The following is a 14,308-nucleotide window of genomic DNA, read 5'->3' as shown; positions in this document are numbered from 1 at the left end:
TAATCAACGTTTTTCAACGTTTTGCTATTTTCACAACTGTGTAATTACTATGCTGCTGTACAAGTAATTTATCAACAACGACGACAAAGGGCAAGGCGGCTACGGAGGAGAACGCTGATTCGGTCTTTCGTTAGCTTTACCACAGCCGGTCTAGTAATTAGAAGAACGACGCTCTGTTACCTAGCAGCAGACAAACGACGGATGCTCCCGAGGTACAAAAAAGCAAAAAGTCTGGGATTAGGTCCGGTCTGCTTTCACACCTCCAAAAGATCCGCACCAGGGTTCGTTTGATCCGGACCGAGTCCGACCTTTCAGCTCGGTCTCGGTCCGCTTGTTTGGTCCGGACCAGAGTTCGGTGGTTTGTATTCAGACCATCCCAAAAGGTCCGAACCAACGAAAATCTGGTCCGTTTGGTCGTTTGGTCCGGACCAAACGAGGTAGGTGTGAATACGCCCTAAAGTCGGAAGATTCGAACTGATACAACTTTCAGGTCCCTCCCCCAACCTCTTAACAAGCTCCGAATCCCCCCCCAACCCCTCCCCCTCTGTGGACGAGGTTGTGCACGTGAGTTCACACCAGTGTGAGCCCACACAAGCTGGGGCAGACTCACGCTCAGCAGCGTGTGCACAAGCTGTGATTGACAGGTAGGATTCCTCCACCCTAACTTGATTGGTTAAAAACAGCCGGGAGCGCTCGGTTTTTGCAAGCATGATTACAGGCTTCAGAGGGAGCTACAGAATTCGTTATTTTTCCTAAACAGCCTATTTAATATTCTACTTCCAGAATCCCATGACAGTTCAAGCTAATATGACTAAAAAAAAGTTGGCGACCGCAGCTTTAAACCTGTCTCTTACAGTATGTTTGTTCTCTCTGAGTTCCTCTGTCTCCTTCAGTTGAATTAAAGGAATTGAGACACCCTTCAAAAGGTTTTGCCGAGATTGATATCTGGGTCACAGGCTGGAGGACAGAGGAGAGAAAGGACGTGGAGGCATAAATTAGACAAATGAGACGAGCTTATGATTTAATGTAATAAACAAAAAGAAGCCTAAACAAGAGCTCCTTTGTCTTGCTCTTCAAGACTCTTCACTTGTGTGAGCAGGTATGAACTTTTACAAGAGGTCTAATGTTGCTGCTGACACAATCAATGTCCCAAGTGTTAGATTCCATCTGACGTGTTTTTATTGGCTTTTCTTTATTTACTTTTAAGACTATTGTAAAATCCAAATGATGCTCCGTCAGATTCAAACAGAATGTAGAAAATGGAAAAGATTGCAGAAACTTAAAAGCTTTACTGTGTCTTGGGTAGATTTGGCTGTGTTATGTCATGTTTACTATGAACAGAGCAACAGAATGGTGCTTCGTGTAAGTGCTACCGACCACTCGCCGAGAACAGATGAGGAGCGTGCGACTGGAACGCTTGTCTTGAAGCGATGACGGTGCTTCACGGCGTTATTTCATTGTTTGAACTCTGAAATCGTGCAAACGTGACGTAAAAAAAGAAGCACGTGGGGGGGGGGGTGACCAAAGAACACGAGAGACACAGGCAGCATTTATAAATCTTATTATTCAACAATAGTCACAATACGACATCAACAATGCTTTGCTAGTGACAGGTTCTAATAATCCCAGTATATTGTATAGTTACTTTGTAATACATTATCGAGAGGCACTTCCAGTAAGTCTGGCAATAGAGGAGCTACAGTATTGTGTCTAAATTACAAAACAGTAAAAATAAATATTTTTCTAAAATTTTTTTGTCATTATGTACTTTTGAATCTGTACAGTATATATATATTTTTTTATACAAAGTCAAACAATATCTAGAAATAAAATGTCATATTCCACTTAAATACTGGTGAGTCACACAATTTCCCCATCCTGTAGGTATTGCTACATAATGTTAAGTGCAAGATACTGGAGAGAAGAAAATAATTGAGTCTGTGAAGCGCCTGCAACTGTGGATAAAAACATACCAGCCTTGTTAGTCTTGCTTTAAAGGTGGTGGAAAAGGAAAACTTGTTTTGGTTTTTTTCTTTTGTGACAAACGAGGAAAGCAGAAGAGCAAAGCATTTAGACAATGTCCACATACGTATGTGTGGAAAATGGTATGGCACAGGAGCATAGGCCCGTTCTGAATGGGCTGGAACAGCAAGCAATACAAAATACAAATGTTTTTGGTTTACAAGGGCTTGAATCTGAGATCAAAACAGTTGGTGAGTTACATTACGCTTCCTCCGGTGCCCGCTGACATGGCAGTGAAAGAATAACAAACAGTAAAGACGTGGACAACACTGTGAGCTGCAGTCCGTTCAATGAGCGCGGACGAGCTTTCATTTGTTTTATTCTGCCTTATTTTCACACGAGAACAAGATCTATCCAGAAATCTTTGCAAGGTTCTGAATAACACTGACAAAAAGAAACAAACAACAAAAACTTGCTCCGTTTAGGGCTCATTTCTGTGCAAATCACCAAAAACTGTAAAGTTGAAAAAGTTTCTTTGGTTTGCACAAGTTATTCCAGCGTGCAACAATCCCCTTCTTCTCATTACTTAAGAGACGGCATTCATACTAACTTTGATATAATGAAATAGTTTTTCTTGTTCTTGTTTTCTCGCCAGGCTTTTAACGTATTGTGAACCACTGAAAAGCAAAGTTAAGAATGTCACGTGACCGCCAACCAATGACAGGCTCGGCATCATGTCCAAAACAGAGAAAAGAAAACTGACCTCAAGAACTTAGAGGTTAACGTTTGAATATTTAATCAATCTCTTCCTCCGTTTCGAATTTTAAGGTGAGACATGACAGGCAAAAGGTCAAACTTTTAAATCAATATGAGTACTTTTATTATCATCTATTTTCAACTTTTACAAATATTATGAAAGTATAAAGAGAATGTTTTGCGTCTGGTGTCTCTCTTTAAAAAAATATTTGGACTGTAAAAATTAGCTCAGCCTCTCAGGAGAAGTTGTTGAACTTTGAAGACCATGTCAGTGGTTTCCCATCAACGTTAGGGTTCCATTTACTGAAAATTTGTGTGCATCTGTGTACTTTATATCAAAGAAATGACCTCGCTAACAACGCAGTTGAGTTTTCTTAATGAGGGTGTGTAATTAGGTCCCAACATCAAATGGTGTTCATTACTTGAATAAGTTTTCATTTCTACCTGTGAACGCGGGGTGTGTGTTTGGTTTGTCCACTCGTTCCCACAAACTCTTCCTATCGTGTTCACTTTATGGAGAACTCACTAGAGAACAGAGATCCCAATTCTAATCAATTTTATAATTGTATGCCAGATATCTACAGTTATGTGTTGCAGAAATATATGCCAGCAGGATTGGTGCACAGGCACGAGATTGCTCTTTTTAAAGAAGAGCTTTTTAAAATATTGTAATTGGCATCTTAATCCACAACACCGACTTCAAACTTTATTTCACACATCTGTGCGCTCTCGTTAAAAAAGACTGGTATCTTCATGGTTGAAACGTCGCCGGAGTATCATTTTCTCACCAAGCAATCTCTACGGGGTTAGAAAATCCCAATTAAGCACTGCCTGCACTAAGCAGTCTTACGAGGCTTGAATAATGTTTTCTTCTTCTTGATTCTTAAAGCAGTTCACTTCTCATCCAAAAGGCTTCCTTAGTTCTAAACTAGTTGGTTGGGGTGTTTCGGCTTATAATGAGTAAAGGCCGCTCCCGCTTTGTGGGTTGTTAAAGGATAAGACCGGTTTTTTGACATTGGGCCCTTGATTTCACATTATAACATGATGTTCTACTCACCCCTGCTTGTTGTTGAACATTTGGAGCTGTTCCGAAGATATTCGCGAGGCGTCTGGCTGCTCTCTTGAGATATTCGGCCATGAAACGGTTTCCTATGGGCAAGTTTATACAGGCACAAACTATGCTGTTTATAATTTATTAATTACTCTACACCAGCACTGATAACGTGGAGGTGCGTCGCTTACTTAAAAAAATCCGGGTTACTAATTTTGAATTTTAGCCGAATGAATAAACAGGCAGCAGGTCTGTGGGCTGCCTGTGGCAGTAGCACGACGATGACGTCAGTAACACCCACTTTACGACAAAAAAATCAAAATTACAATAACCCGGATTTTTTTAAGTAAGCGACGCACCTCCACGTTATCAGTGCTAGTGTAGAGTAATTAATAAATTATAAACAGCATAGTTTGTGCCTGTATGAGCTTGCCCATAGGAAACCGTTTCATGGCCGAATATCTCAAGAGAGCAGCCAGACGCCTCGCGAATATCTTCGGAACAGCTCCAAATGACAAACAACAAGCAGGGGTGAGTAGAACATCATGCTATAATGTGAAATCAAGGGCCCAATGTCAAAAAACCGGTCTTATCCTTTAAGGTCCAAAAGAAGTCCAGTTGCCTTTATTTCAGGGTTTTTAGGATGACCGTGATCTGGATGACTGAGAATCTAGACAGAAAAAGATTAGCAGTCGCTCATGTTAGCACTGCAGACTCAATGCACGATGGTCCCCGTCGAAAGATAGTGTAGCTACGGCTTCTGCTACTGCTTTTTGTGCAGCATGTAGTAAGTTTGCAGTACACCATATGGGATTTGAAGACTTGTAGTTAAAAATTCAAACAGCACTGTGAAAGGACTGATTCACTGTATGGTGGTCTACAGCTAGTAGTGAACGAGTGGACATGTCAAGCACTGCTTCATCCCGCATTCATTTCTTAGCCAAATTAATGAATTTGCACAAAGCTTTTAAAACATTCCAGCAAATATAAAATGTAGCTTGAGTTTCCAAAAGTCTGCTGATTCATTTGCTGCCTGTAAAAAAAAATCCAAACTTTTCTGAATGAAAGCAACCATGTCAAGAACACAAAATTTGCTATAAGACTACAAAAATACTTGAAAGCTAGAAAATAAAATAAAGAAAAAGTAAGAAAATTGACCAGTAAATCTCTCTCCTCCATTTTTCCCAAAACCTTCTAAAAAGTTACACACGTCCAGGCCTTGAAATGTACGTTACATGTTTTTTCTTCCAGCCACACATAACACAAATAATCAGCCGCATATTGGCATAATAGTCAATGCGTTGGCTATTCCACGAGGAGCTACAGCCTTGGAGAGCTTACGGATCTGCAGGATGTAAACAATAAACGTTGTGACAATAAAGAAAATTAGCATTTGGTTGATGGTTGAAGGATTACAGCAGGAAAAAGGAACAGCAGTATCGTCGATGGGTCCTAAAACAGTATGTAAAGTATATGAATCAACATGCAGCAGAAATGACACATCATAAACATGTGGATGATTAAGTGTTCTGTGACTTTAGCTTAAAAACTTCCCGCCATTTTTTTTTAAACTTCTGCTGACGTTGTGACCCGAGACATCTGCTTACACTTCCCCTCGTGATCACCTGCATGATGCTTATTGTGAATGAGAAGTATTGATTTTTGAGGATGTGCACAAACAATTCTCCAAACAGACACAGAACCTGCAAGGCAACGATCCGGAGACGCATATTCAAAGGCGAGGATATCTTTGGCCTGGCACGCGTTCATGTTTTGGGTTGCTTGCAATGAAAATAGTCACCCCAAATTAGATCACAGCTTTGATTTCTTCAAGTCTCTTTGATTGTTGCACAGCAGTGTAGACAGTTAGAGGCTGCGCTGAGAGAAAAGAGAAGAGTCTCTTTTGACTGATTTAATCCCAAATGAGCTTTGAACTGTTAGATCATGTAAAATTCAAGCAAATGATGTGGAGGGAGTCTAGGAAAGTTGCCCAAACAATGCTGACGAGTATGAGTTAGTCCAAGTGTGAGACATGAAAAATTCATTGGAATTCCATTAGTCGCAATTGAGGTAATGATATAATGTATAGTGCCTGGGTTATTTACAGTGAGTGGAGCTCAAGCTTGTATACTCAAATTCTTTTTATTTTTTCAGTGATTTGATTATTTTTAAAATAACTTATGTTCTAAAGCTACCTTGCTGTACAGGGGTTCAAATATGCCCAAACCACTGACACCAGTCGATACCCCAACCCACAGCTGGTTATATCAGTGGGAGCATTTTTATTTGCTATCTGCAGACTTAGCATGACAAGCAAATGGAAGGTGAGGCCACTGGAAGACGATCGGGTCCAGGAGGGGACGTAAAATCCAAATGTGTCTTGCTGCATATGCACACTTTGTGACAGAGGGTCACATTTAACTTTAGCCTTTCGTTTAATTTGGTCCGCAATGAGATCTTTTACGCTAGACTACATTTGTCCAAGACTTCTTGTACGATTGACGTTAATGCTCTTTGCTTTTGCCTGTGTTTTATACTGGCTTAAAGTCTGTAAATTAATACCCTGTTGAGTTTTTCAAAAGCAGTGCCTTCTTTGAATGTATGTAATAGCTATCGTAAAAAAAAAAAAAAGGAAACACCCAAATGCTTGAAAGTAAAAGTGAAACATGAAGTTCACGGAAGCTTCCTATTTCATATTATTACAAACAAGCTGAACTACTGCATCAGTAAAGGCAATAAGTCCCAAAGGTATTACTATGCTGCACAGTTTAGCCGTCCTTTGCACAATGGGCATTTTGATAGCAGTGTAATTGATACAGATGAGGATTTATACAGTATTACAACAGTATTAGCAAACTGTAATTGAGTGAAGAAATTGGGTCACAACAAGGCAAGTCCCACCAATAAGTACTGTATAAGCAAACGTGCTTGTTTAAATAGATTCACTAGCCTGATTTCATCCAGCTCATGTGAACACGTTCTGCTTTTTCGCTTAGTGGACGCTTGTATGCCTATATCATGTTGCTTTATCTGTATGTGTGTGAGTTTGTGCGAAAGTTACTCACTGGAGTTATCAATTGTCACCCATCAACCCACCTGTGACTTGTGACTTGCATGGCTTAAAATTGTCAATACTTGTGGTCATTTTGGCTCATCTTGCATCTCAGCTAATCTTTGAAGGATTTACAAGCATGTTGTTTAAAATTCCCTGCCTGCTACAGAGCTGAATCATACATCGATGCAATTTAATTGCTTTAGACATCCATACCCATGCTTGTATAACTACACCCTACTTTGCTTTGCCTATCTAAGTCTTCTCAACAGCCAGCTTCAGGTCTCAGGCAGTTACTATAAAAAGTGCAGAGAGTAACTGTACATTAATAAATTTAAATCACATTGGGTCCCTGTTGCTTTTCTGATGTAACATCAAATATGGTGTAATGTCTGTCTCCTAATACGTTTTGCATCGTGGGAAACAGATCATCACATGATTATGATTTCTACCAAACTGGCTAATCTTCAAAGAGTTACATCTGGAAGAATCTGCTGCGTTGTTAGAGAGCTCTGAGACCCCTCGTACCTTTCAGAAGCAGCTACATTGAAAGCTAAAAGACTCTCATTTCTAAGCCTCATTACTAAGATTGTTCTCCTTGTTCAAACTGTCCTCCATCAGCACCAATCTGAATCTCTGACGACATCAAAGGAGAGCGCTCTGTTATCAGAAATGATTTCTTGGAACTGCCCCTACTTAACTGGACTTTTTGCCAAATCACGCAGAGTGAGAGCGCCAGTGGCAGCTTTTGACAAAGCTATTATCACCTTTCCCTCTCTGACTGTTTTTTACGTGAAGTGTTTGCACAACTCATTCACCTTTTTCTGTTGCCTATCATTGAGAACTGACTATGAGCAGACTATGAATGCAGCATCACATAAATCCTACATTTTTATGTTATTGTTTCTACATTTTCATTTTGTGGTTAGAATAAAAATCGGACTCACTTTGCTCTGACTGTGACGTCCACATGGTTTCTTGGTGGCATCTGGGGGATGTCAACAGGCTCTGGGGGTGGTAAGGTCTTATTGATATAAATTTTCTCAGGTGATATGGAGTTATGACTCAGCTGAGGCCTGGCCCACTATAGTGGATTATTTTGCATTCTGATGCGTTTGACCTAAATACCACATTTTGAATTAAATGGAAAGAAAAACATTTTGCTTCATTGCTGACTATATTAACTGTTGGGATAATACAAATAAGAAATGTGGAGAAAAATATAATTTTCTTGATCGAGCATATTGCCTTATTAAAGCAAAGAAAGTAAAGCAATAGAAGTGACAAGCAAATGCACAAGGACACTGGAAGTCCTTTGTGTGTTTCTGTTTTGCTACAGATTTCTGCTTTCCTGAGCTGTGTAGCCTGGAAAAATGTAGGTGTGCCGTGCTGACTGAGTAACAAGAGACAGGGAGAAAAGATCTGCCAACTTGTTTGACATGGGCAAAATATTGTTTTGTATGTTTTCTCCTTGAATGAGAAGGTTTTTGAGCAACAGGGTTGTTTGATAAACTGTTTAGAGTGTGGACTGAGTTTCTGCTGTAGCGCTGCATTGTGTTGGTTGAGTGGGTGTATGTACACACAGTGCACTACTACTGCCTCTATCTTCCATCCTCTTATATAATCTACACGGCCGAGCCTTTGTGGACACAGCTTTTTCCCTGGCTTTCATCCCATTGTCCTCAAGAAGGGGCTTGTTGCACATCCTTGACCAGCTGGGTGGCTCCACAGAGTGTTGATGCTTGAGAGCAGCAAGGACAGCGGCGAGCTGTGACAGAACGTGAGTGACTGGTCCAGCGAATCTGTGAATGAGTGTGGTTAGCCCATAGTGCAGGATGGGCAGTCTGGGTACAGGCAGGGTGCCAGATCCACACAAAAACAAACACTTCAGTTAAAACAAACACAGTCCATGTCCTATATTCATCAACTTTTTCTTTTTCTTCTTTAGTCACTTCTTCTTCTTTTGCTTATGTCACATATCTCTCCATGTCAGACGCACTGGTTAATGCGTCATCCCGGTCCTCAGTCCTGTTTTTGTTAGGCACATTTTACCAAAAACATCTTCTACAGTGTTGTGTCAAAGTGATGTGCTGGCTACCATAATCAAGAGTTTAGTTAGGAAAGAAACAAACATTTTTTAAACAATGTTCAAATTCCTGGTTTAAGAGGAGTTTGAAATTCAGAATCTCACTCTGGTTCTTGCTCATTTTCTCCTGAAGTCTCTGATTGTGGAGGGATTCCCTCCTCCATAGGCAACGCTTCTTCCCTTTCATCAAGGTCATCAGTTGATTCCTCCTCTTTGCTTGCCTGCTCCTCCTCCTCCTCGCGAATTGCCGTGATTGGATCGGCTGGGCTGCCGATGCAGTTGGGCTTCTCTTCCTGGGCCTCCTCCGGGGCTTCCGCAGCAATCAAACATTTCCACATTTCATGGTTTTCCAAAAGATGCTGCATGATCTGGCAAAACACTTTCCTCCGGTGTGCCTTTTTGGTTTCTTCTTGTTCTGTGAGAAAAAGAGCAAACGGTTACACAAGCTTCTGGGAAGGAAGCAGATTTTAAAAGAAAAGTTTGACATTTTGGGATGCATTCTTGTTTGCTTCAGAGTTACATGAAAGATTTTAATACACTTGTATGCAAAACATAGCAGAGGGGCAGGGGGTGGGCAAAGAGCTCATCAAGCTCATCAAGAGTTTAAAAATGCCCATCTAAAGCTCATTAATTAATAAATATATATGTATAACATATGAGAAAACCTCAACAAGGTTTGTTTTCATAGGAAGTTATATGCCTGTGTAGGCTGGGTTAGTGGGTGCTTCTATCAATGATTTTAAGCACCTGAAAAAATTTTAATGGGCGGACCAAAATGTGCCTTTTTTATGTTGAAATGCTCAGTTGGAGACGGGATCGCCTCTTTTGAATTAACGCTCATTTAATTCATACATAAGTCAAGCAACCTATCAGCTATTCTGCTTCAAAATACAATAGACCAACATGGTTGTTTCAGTATGAGGAGGAGTTGTAACGAGGAAGTGAAGACATCTCCCAAACATAAACTCTTTGTTTAGAGGGGCAATTAATTAATTATGTTTAGTTTGTAATAAAACAGTGCTTTTTTTCTTTTTTTAATGATGTTAATCTCTTGCTCGAGGTAAGCTCAGTGGCAAAAAGGACTTTCAATAAATGAAGCGAAAAGAAAAACCTATTAAAGAAACATCAAATACATTATGTTAAATAAAATATTTATACATCAGCAACTCTTAAAATCTTTTTCTTGGAAATGATATCCCCCCATCAGACAACAGGACAGTAATCTAAGATGTCACTGAGGCGGTTATTATTATGAAAGGCTCCATAAAACGTAAGTGATATATTTCCTTCAAAAAAAGGAGGCAGTTTAGAGTCTGACATACGGGAGGTGTCAGAGCCCGTCGATGCCTCCTCATCTGCTGTGTCCTCCTCTTCTGTATCTTGTCCTTCCTTCCCCACTTCTGGTTCCATTTCTCCCTCTGACGTTTCAACCCAGCGTCCTGGCATGAGAGCAGCAGAGTCGTAGGAAGAGCACAGTGGTCCCACTATGTGAGTGATAAAAGACTCCTGCAGTTTTGCGAGTTGTGGCGCGGACCGGTCCATGAATGGACTGATGGGAAGGCCCAGGTTTGCTTCTTCATCACCCTGGGAACAAAACATTATGCATATGTGAGAGGCCTCATGTAGTAAGGGAGTTTAATGAGAGACAACCTCTTACCTTGGAAGAAAAAAAATGGCCTTGATTAACATATCTTTAGGTCTAATGTATGAATTGCAAATTTCTGCTGGTTTCACCCATTACACACATTAAGTAATTTGGGGATAAATCAGGCAGGATTCTGTTTGTGAAAAGTTAAAGTCACGGCCATCGACCATAATTTCATCTGAGCAATCACCTATAGAGATATTTTCTGTCAGTGATACAGAAGAAAGTATGGAAAGACAACACTGTATGTCGAATATAAAATAAATAAATCTTTTCAGGCAATCGTGGGTAAACTCCACCACTCCAATGGCAAAAACACAGCTGTCAAGCAGTGAGAGTCCCAGATACTCAGCCTCTGGCTACAGTCTTGTGAAAGTAGGTCAACAGGACTATAAATAGAAAAACATTGGTTCAAACTATGGTTATCTGTAGGTATAAGTTAATCAAATAACACTGTCTGAGGAGATTTGCTGTAGTTTATGATGACTACAATCTGTTTATTTGTGCCCAAACAAAGATAAAGAACAGTGACAGACATACTCTGACTAATCATCTTAATAATGCATAGACTCTCTACATTTTATCAGATAAGTTTTAATCACATTCCCTGAAGAAGCCATTTGTGTGACCGTCAACTAGTGTAAATGTGGGGCAGATCAAGTTGTACCCTAAGTGGAGCCACTCTTTTCCCTTCTTGTCCTTGGGACAGTTGTAGGTTTTGTGTTTCCCATTTTCAATCCACAAAGAAGGATGAACGCGTATCTCACATATTTGAAATCTAATCTGCTCAAAGAATTCCAGGTACCTCTGATTGTCTTAAATCAAACCGAATTTTGATCACCGCCTCCGCGTTCACTTCCAAATGCTGCCCGCTTACTTTGTGGTGTACATTGCACAATCTACAAACAAAATGGTTGCATTGTTGTTTTTCAAATGTTACCACAGTCTAGGATTGTGCTGTTATGTTTTTCTTTTGATGTTGGGGCTTTCAAATACGTTCAAAAAGAGGACAGAGGGGCAAGAGCTCCAAATTGCTATGGCAACCAGAAACCAGGATGGCGTCAGTGCGCATCACAAGCGGTTAGTGTGAGAGGGGTGTGTGTGTATGTTGAGTCACAGCCTGATCAGAGAGGAGAAAAAAATTATTTTCGCCAGATATTGGTAATGTGTAGGATGTTAAAGTGGTGCATTGCAGAGCATAAAGTAAAGATGCGTGTTTACATCGGTGCTGACTCTGTTGCCACTGAAAGCCTTCTTTGAGATCCTCCGCAGTGACTGTGAATGAGTGCTGTCAAGGATGGCACATTTAGGTCATCCGTCTCCCCTCTGAAAAAGGAAACCACATGCAAACCCTCTATCTCTCGACACCCCTTGCCCCTCCCCCACTGCTGAACAGTGTTTTGATATCCTTGCAACACAAGTTCCCTTCATTAACACTGACTTAACACATATCGCATACGCTTATACCCAGTTTGCGGATTTTCAAAGTAACCTTGGGATAACAAATTTCTGTTGCAGCCTGAACGTCGCTGTGCAACTCTAAAGACTGTTGTCGTTATATTTTGAAAATATGCACAAGATGAATAATTTCAAATCGGATTTGTCTGCTTACATTACAGTTGCTAGGAAATTTGTTCTATCGCTGCGGCTGATCAGATTTTATCTTTATGGTCTCGGTAGTTCAGAGCGGGATTTGTTGCCAGGCATCTGTCTTCAATGGTCAAATTTATGAGCTACTAAGGGTTTTGAGTATTCAAAACAGTCATAGGGAAACATGCAGTTACACAAAGAAAACCCTGGCCATGTTTGTCTATCCTACATAAAGCACATTACTGTCATACACTGTGATACATGTTTTGCATTTATCCCTGACCCCCCACTCCACCCTCTGGAGGCATGCCAAATATTAATCGATCATTGCAGAATTAATGCTACATTTCGCCTGTACAAATAGTATAATTTTCCAAAGAATGAATATACTTGTTCTTCTTGTTTGGGAAATTTCAAAGAGGCTACAAGTAGCAGTCTTTTTACATACAATAGACTTGCACTTTCATGTACTTTCTATTGACTCATGCTTCAGGCTTGATGTGAAAGCATGTCTGTTCAAACTCACAACAATCTATAAAGAACAAGTCATAAATGCAGCTATTTATGGGCTTGTTTTCATCGTAAACATGATTTTCAGAAACAATTTCTAAAATCCAACATTTGAACACTTGAACATATAACTTTTTTATTCATTTGAACCTTTATTTAACAAACGCAAGTACAAAGAAATTATTTCCTGTATCTTTATGACCAGCTTCATTGAGGAATAGAGTCCAATATACGAGTAACATTGTTTTGAGAGATTCTTCAGTTAGGTGAGGGTGTCAGGATTAGTTAAAAAAAAAAAAGAGGAACATCTACTGATGGCTCAGTCTTTTCAAATAATGATGCATCATGGGTCACTACTAGTAGTGATTGCACTGAAAGAGTTAGTGACAGGCTTTCATTCCAAAGGGGTTTGAATATATATACTAATGAATAGTGTATTCATTAGTATATGTATTCAAACCCCTCTGGACTGAAAGCCTGTCACAAGCTAATGAATGAATAGTGTATTCATCAGTAACGAACATAGTATGCGATCCGTGTGCCCAGAAATGTATGATTTATGTAGTAAATTCGGCAGACGCCGAACTTTCAAACGACTTTATGGAACGAGACGGCGTGTGTTGTGTGTGTGCGGCTGTAGAGACGTTGTTCATGCCCACAGGTGACGATCATCTCTGATTACCAGAGCCCTGCTGTGCTTCACGTCACTTTACAGTATTGGCTCGGCTGGCTTGAAACCTCAACTGAGGTGGCACCAAAAAAAGAGTAACAGTATGTTACAATTATGTGGTGCTCTTACAATGGAACACCAAATTCAAGCAATGATTTGATCCTATCGGAGTGCAAACCTTTTCATAAACTTACTTGTTCATAGAACTCATTGACAATTCCCTCTGTCCATTTCAGGTGCAGCTCTTTACACTTCAGTGGTCCATTGACATCAGCCAGCTTTATGCACATCTGGCACACCAGCAATCGGTCGTTCTCATTGGTCCAATCAATAACAGATACTCCTTCATCACCCACCTGATGAGATAAAAAGATAGCGAAAGAAATGTCTATTGATTTGGACAGTCTGGAAGAAAAGAGCTTTCCTATTATTGTTATTAATTTCCCCTCGGGGATTTATAAAGTATAATTGATTGATTGATTGATTGATTGATTGATTGATTAGCGAAACAAGAAAAAATACTTAACAACAAGTGAGGAGAGATGACCAGTGACCCAACAGGTATTACAAATGGATCATGGATGGTCACTCTTCCAACTGTCTATGTAGCTGATCCAAATTTTTACCTTTGCATTAAACTCTGCGAGGAAGTCAAAGTGCTTTTTGAGATCAGTGGCCAGGATAGCTTCAATGACAAGGAAGCGGAAGCGTTTGAACTCCACGTGCTCAAGGTTAACAAGGAAGTTGTACTCGGGTCGAGACATGAAAAGGTTCCAGGCTGAAGCCGCATGGTGGTTTTCCAAGACTGATCTATCGTTGTACAGAAGAGCCTACAGTGGAGTCGAAGAAAGTGAAAATAACATGCAGCATTAGTATTCAATAGGTTATCCATAGGAGCTTCTTTGGCCTTACTGCGTATGTCATGGCATACTTTAGAGTCCTTGAGATCTCACAGTGAACAATATGAATTCTGCTGCCGGCTTCTT

The 14,308-nt window shown here is 40.2% G+C and overlaps 1 protein-coding gene across 4 annotated transcripts in view; it reads right to left on the bottom strand.

Annotated features, from left to right (window-relative positions):
- Positions 1-4,258: 4,258 nt before the first annotated feature.
- LOC142388376 (cGMP-inhibited 3',5'-cyclic phosphodiesterase 3A-like) overlaps positions 4,259-14,308 on the bottom strand; it is a 68,775-nt gene continuing 58,725 nt past the window's right edge. For 3 of the 4 annotated variants that reach the window (XM_075473544.1, XM_075473542.1, XM_075473543.1), the window contains 4 exons: positions 13,949-14,152; positions 13,517-13,678; positions 10,230-10,491; positions 4,259-9,322 (listed from right to left, as the gene is read on the bottom strand). In XM_075473544.1, the coding sequence (XP_075329659.1) occupies positions 9,009-9,322; positions 10,230-10,491; positions 13,517-13,678; positions 13,949-14,152 (942 nt within the window). In that variant the 3' untranslated portion in view covers positions 4,259-9,008. Of the gene's footprint in view, positions 9,323-10,229; positions 10,492-13,131; positions 13,396-13,516; positions 13,679-13,948; positions 14,153-14,308 lie in introns of those variants that run through there. The other variant, XM_075473545.1, reaches the window with a different exon arrangement.

This window comes from Odontesthes bonariensis, chromosome 9, assembly GCF_027942865.1.
Source record: "Odontesthes bonariensis isolate fOdoBon6 chromosome 9, fOdoBon6.hap1, whole genome shotgun sequence".
Lineage (NCBI taxonomy): Eukaryota > Metazoa > Chordata > Actinopteri > Atheriniformes > Atherinopsidae > Odontesthes > Odontesthes bonariensis.
The sequence above is the reverse complement of the archived record's forward strand: the minus strand, read 5'-3'. Positions and strand labels throughout refer to the sequence as shown.